General features: G+C 39.8%; 1 protein-coding gene across 1 annotated transcript; it reads left to right on the top strand.

Annotated features, from left to right (window-relative positions):
- The first annotated feature begins 657 nt into the window (after nt 1-657).
- Nucleotides 658-2,212, top strand: LOC116574402 (UDP-N-acetylglucosamine/UDP-glucose/GDP-mannose transporter-like). The gene is given in 3 exon segments (XM_032315140.1): nt 658-882; nt 885-1,197; nt 1,248-2,212. Coding segments are annotated over 3 exon segments (888 nt in total). The 5' UTR covers nt 658-734; the 3' UTR covers nt 1,675-2,212.
- The last annotated feature ends 2,270 nt before the right edge of the window (nt 2,213-4,482 follow it).

The raw sequence follows: 4,482 nt of genomic DNA, 5'->3' as shown, positions 1-4,482 counted from the left end.
CATACATTCTGCCATGACCAGACTCTGCCCCTGTTGAGGAGGTCTGCAGGCTTTAGCATGTCCTATGCCAGAATGGTAACTCTACCTAATTTGGGAATCTAGTTTTAGGAAACTCATGATTACTGAATACCCAAACCGCATCTCCCAATAAAATTGGTGTTTTGTTTTTTTCCTTCCTTCTATCACATGATCATTACTGAAGTTGGAAGGGAAAAATTGATTTCATTTATTAGCTTTCTAAAACTCCAGTATACATTTGACCCCCAAACTGCTGATGTGCTAACCTCTATTTGTATAATAGCAGGAACTCAATCTATTACTCTCAATACTTTGCTCAGTTATCCCCATACATTTCTAAGCTGGTGCTCAAAATGTCCATATTCTAGATGTATTTGTCACTTGGTGACAGTCTTTGTATGCTTATGTTCTAGCTCAAAAGTATACAGAATTACTGCCTGAGAAGGCTCACTTGCCACTTTACAGGATGAAAACACTAGTTTACTCTAAGAAAAATATCTGCAGTGGTTCTTAAGCTATATAGCCCTTTAGCTGCCGGAGTGTTGTAAGGTTTTGGGCAGTACTGGGAAGAATGACCTCTTCAATTTTATGTCTCAACATTTAAAAAATTGAAGTCTCGGGGCCGCAGGCGGGGACGGAACTGGGGCGGGGCGGGCCGGAGCGCCGCGAAGGGCGGCGGAGGGCTGCGGGCTCCCGGCTGCGGGCAGCCGTGGAACATGACGGCCGGCCGCCAGGCCGAGGGCGCGGACCTCGACCCTGCCTCCACGCGGCTGCCCTCCCGGCTGGCCAAGCTGCTGTCGGCGCTTTTCTACGGGACTTGCTCCTTCCTCATCGTGTTGGTCAACAAGGCACTGCTGACCACCTATCGCTGTTTCCTCTGCCTCTCCTCTACGTTGGAAACCACATAAGTGGATTATCAAGCACAAGTAAATTAAGCTTGCCGATGTTCACCGTGCTCAGGAAATTTACCATTCCACTCACTTTACTCCTGGAAACCACCATACTTGGGAAACAGTATTCCTTGAGCATCATTGTCAGTGTTTTTACCATTGTGCTTGGTGCTTTCATAGCAGCTGGTTCTGACCTCGCCTTTAACTTGGAAGGCTATATTTTTGTATTCCTGAATGATATCTTCACAGCAGCAAATGGAGTTTATACCAAACAGAAAATGGACCCCAAGATTTCCCATTCTGAATACAATACTTAGAAAAAAGAAACAAAATCGGAATGGAGTTGGGGAAATATGGAGTGCTTTTCTACAATGCCTGCTTCATGATTATACCGACTCTTATCATTAGTGTCTCTACCGGAGACCTTCAACAGGCTACTGAATTCAATGAATGGAAGAATGTTCTCTTTATCGTACAGTTTCTTCTTTCCTGTTTTTTGGGGTTTCTGTTGATGTATTCCACAGTTCTGTGCAGCTTTTACAATTCGGCCCTCACAACAGCAGTGGTTGGAGCCATCAAGAATGTATCCATTGCCTACATTGGAATGTTAATTGGTGGAGACTATATTTTCTCTATGTTAAACTTTGTAGGGTTAAATATTTGCATGGCAGGGGGCTTGAGATACTCCTTTTTAACTCTGAGCGGCCAGTTGAACCCTAAACAACCCGTGGACGAAGAAAACATTCCTCAGGCTTTGAAGAGTTAGAATCTGAGGCAGGATTGCGGACTGGGACCATAGGCGGGGCGGGGCGGGACTGAGGGGCGGGGCTGGGGGTGGGGCATCCCCGCTGTAGGAACCTGAAGCCAGACGTTTTGGTCACGGACAACACTCAGACACCCGGTGAAAGCACAGCAGGAGCGTCTGCCAACTGCGAAAAGAATCTACCTCACATGCTGCTGCACAGCGAGCCATCGCCAGCCCTGGGAAGCTTATTTGGGCAAAGCCTTACCCTCTGAAAGCGAATCTTTCAGAGGAAACCAATGAGAAAAGGGACCGCAACCAAGGATTTTGGGCGGGCAGAGAACTGATTGGTCGGCCAGCCGCATCTCTGAGCTGCTGTCCCCCTCAGTACCATGTGCATTTAAGAGGACGGAAATGGCCGACGGTGTGAGAGTCATTATTATCAGCACCTTGGCCTTAATTTCAAGGATCCCAGACAAAGCAGAGTGCCAGTGAGAACAGTTTTCTTTTCAGTTTAAACAAACATGTCCTTATTTTAATAAAATTAGCCCATCAACTACAAGTTAGTTGTTAGCTCTGATTTCATCATATATGTTGATATCTTTTCCCGATCATCAAAGTAAAATAAAAAATAATTTATAAAAAAAAAAAATTGAAGTCTCAAAGAACCTCTTCTTAGGTCCAATAATTTACAGACTCCTTTATACAAAAGAGTTTAACCATTTTTGGACCCCACCCCACTAATCATAGGGGTTTAAACATAGAACAAAAGTTCTTTTCAGAGCAAACATGATAGTATCTTTGCCATCCTTATTTCTTAGTATTAGACTTTAAGCACAAACTCCATCTTATTCTACTTACAAAAGAGGAACTTCCTATGTATAATACTGCACATGGATACCTGAGAAGTGGGTGTTGGATTGAGGGTTGATGGATGCTGGTCTGGTGATGTAACATAGGAGCTCCATTTTAGCTAACCATAGATGGTGTTGTTTTTGTTATTTGTTTTCACTGTTCCTCTAAATACTATTGGATGTTTACTACTATTATTGAAGACAGGTTGTATTTGTATCTCTATAACCTGAAGTATATTTTTATTTATGGATACAAAGATGTATAATATTATGTACCATTTCTTAGCCAAGAGAACTTCCATGAAAATTATCCTATGAAAATTATAATGTTTATTTCATGAAATGGTAGCTGGTTAGAGAGCCACAAAACATGTCTTTGCTCTCCTATTTAGGTGCAGGTGTTTGGAAGCAGCCCAAGCCTCAGATTTTGTGATCCAAAAAGAATTAGACCTAAAATTGCCTCTTCTTTTTCCCTTTGGCTGACTTTATTTAATTCATGAAATTGGTCTCTTGTGAGTCTGGGAACTTGTTTTAAGGTGGGGTGTTGTATGCACATGGGAGTTAAGAATGAGATATGTGAGTAGAGCTGTGAAGAGATAGAGTGACCTAAATGTCTGGGAAGTAGTTTCTATGCTTGAGTTTCTATTGCCATGAAAAATAGATAAAATTGTCAGTACAAATTAACCCTGCACAACCTTCAGCTACATATGAATTAAGTAATTTTCAAGTAAAATGAAAAATTCAAGAGATAAAAATCTCATCCTAAAGTGTGCCAACTTTTAGCTTAAAGTATTCTTTTACAATTGCTTGCATGTTTTACATTAGAAATATCCTAGAAAAAATTACTAGAAATTAAAAAAATACAGAAATATGTTCTTTACCATGGATATACATGCAATGTCATGAGTCTAACATTTATTTAGCTCCCCGTAACCCTCTTTTTTTTAAATTTTTAAGCCTAGAATTTCAGTAGGGACAGTGAAAAGCCCTTATAAATAAAAGTCAGAATATCTACAGTAATGAAAAAGGAGAAGGAAAATACTAGTTGATAATTAGGATTTTGAGGTGATTCTCCAATATGATGTCATAAGGCAACTTAGAAATATATTGACACACCATTGGTGTTTTTACAGCTGGTGTTTGAACTAGTAAATATTAAGTAAGTCCCTATTACGAGCAAGTTACTCTGCTGAGCACTATGGCAGATGCAAAGATGCCAAAATGTAGTCAATGTCTTTAAGATCACAATCTAGAACAGGTAGTCATATGTGAACCTTTGAATTAAGAGATGCATGTAAGCTGTATTCTATTCTATTATAGATTTATGAGTTACTTCAAAGTTGCACATTAGTAATTGACAAATGAGTAGTAAAACCAGCAAGTGCTTAAGAGGAGATGTAAGTGAGAAAGACAATACTGCCTTCTGGAGTAAGTGAAGGTAATTCTAATAAGAGCCAATTTGCTGGGCAATGTTCTAAGGACTTTGCATATATTAACTCGTTTTACACAAACGATAACCTCTATCATTTTTGAATATGAAGAAATTGAGGCCAAGAGGTTGAGTAACTTGCCCAAGGTAGTGGGGGAAACAGAATTTGAACTATGCTCTATCATTCCACATGCCTTGCCCTTTATAGTTCTGAATGAGGGATTTTGTTTACTAATCCTTCATAATCATGTGACCTGGATACATATAAGTAGTCTGCTTTTAAAACAACTATGAGTATGAAATACATTGGACAAATAATATGTTATCTAAGTTGGTTTTAAATGTATGTTTCTTTTCAAATCCATGGGTGACCAGAGTTGTTTGATCATTTATGACTATTGCTCCATTCTTTCCTCCCCCTCTTTTTTTTTATAGTTAAGAGGTACTGGGGGAGAAAAGTGCTTGAGTAATCTCTTGGTTTGGATAATTAGACCTTAGGCACATCTCAACAACAAAAGACAATCACTAAATTGTTAAACTTAGTACAAG

The sequence above is a fragment of the Mustela erminea genome, chromosome 15 (genome assembly GCF_009829155.1).
Source record: "Mustela erminea isolate mMusErm1 chromosome 15, mMusErm1.Pri, whole genome shotgun sequence".
Taxonomy (NCBI): Eukaryota; Metazoa; Chordata; class Mammalia; order Carnivora; family Mustelidae; genus Mustela; species Mustela erminea.
The sequence above is the reverse complement of the archived record's forward strand: the minus strand, read 5'-3'. Positions and strand labels throughout refer to the sequence as shown.